At 70.4% G+C, this 885-nt stretch overlaps 1 protein-coding gene across 1 annotated transcript in view; it reads left to right on the plus strand.

Annotated features, from left to right (window-relative positions):
• The window catches only part of LOC102241875 (autism susceptibility gene 2 protein), a 6,717-nt gene that overhangs the window by 1,872 nt on the left and 3,960 nt on the right, over positions 1 to 885 (plus strand). The window contains exons 2-3 of the mRNA XM_014545361.1: positions 258 to 308; positions 480 to 575. Of these exons, the coding sequence (XP_014400847.1) occupies positions 258 to 308; positions 480 to 575 (147 nt within the window). The remainder of the gene's footprint in view (positions 1 to 257; positions 309 to 479; positions 576 to 885) is intronic.

Consider the following 885-nt stretch of genomic DNA (forward strand, 5'->3'; position numbering starts at 1 on the left):
CCCCGGGCCCTGCCCCAGCTGGGCCACCCCCCTGGGCTCTATGCCCCCACGTGCAGCACCTCCTCCCGTCTCGGCTGCCACAGCAGAAGGCCTAGCGGCGAGTGTGCTTCGGGGAGCCCTGGTCAGCTGGCTGCAGCCCAGCCCAGGAGGCTGGATGGCCACCTAGGCCCCCTCAGGGCCTGCTGGGGTGGTGGGTACAGGCCCCTGGAGGGCCTCCATGTGCAGGGCCGGCTCACCCTTCCCTCTCTCCCCTCTAGTTGGACAAGTACACGCCCACGCTGGACAGCCCCTACCTGCGACATTCCAACGTGAGTGGCCCTGCCTCTGGCCCCTGTGTGGTCCACTGGGTCCCGGGCCAGGCTGGGGCTGCGGGGTGGGGGGCGATTGTGCTTCTAAACAGGAGGGTGGGGGCCCAGAGGGTCCCCCCAGGACCCGAGTGCTCAGCTGGAGCCTGGACGCCCCCCCTTTCTCTCTTGCAGTTTTTCCCGTCCTTCCCGCCCGCCATCCCAGGACTGCCCTCCCTGCTCCCACACCCAGGCCCCTTCGGGTCCCTGCAGGGCGCTTTTCAGCCCAAGGTACTGGCTGTTCCTGGGAGGCGGGGAGGCCCGGGGTGTCCCCAGGGGTAGGGGTGGCAGCGTGCGGAGGGCACCGGACACACACACCTCCCCTGGGGACTCAGCCTCGAGGCAGAGCCCCGAACCCTCAGTGGAGCCCCAGTCTGGGCAGCAGCTTAGCAGCGGGGAGCAGTGCAGGGTGCGGTCGTGGGGGCAGGAGGCGCCTGAGGCCTGGCCAGGGACTGGGCTCCCTCTGCTCCCTCCCTGCGGCCCAGCCCTGGCCCGGGCACCTCACTATCGAGCCCTTTCCTCCCCCTGAGCCCAGGACGCT

The sequence above is a fragment of the Myotis brandtii genome, unplaced genomic scaffold (assembly GCF_000412655.1).
Source record: "Myotis brandtii unplaced genomic scaffold, ASM41265v1 scaffold403, whole genome shotgun sequence".
Lineage (NCBI taxonomy): Eukaryota > Metazoa > Chordata > Mammalia > Chiroptera > Vespertilionidae > Myotis > Myotis brandtii.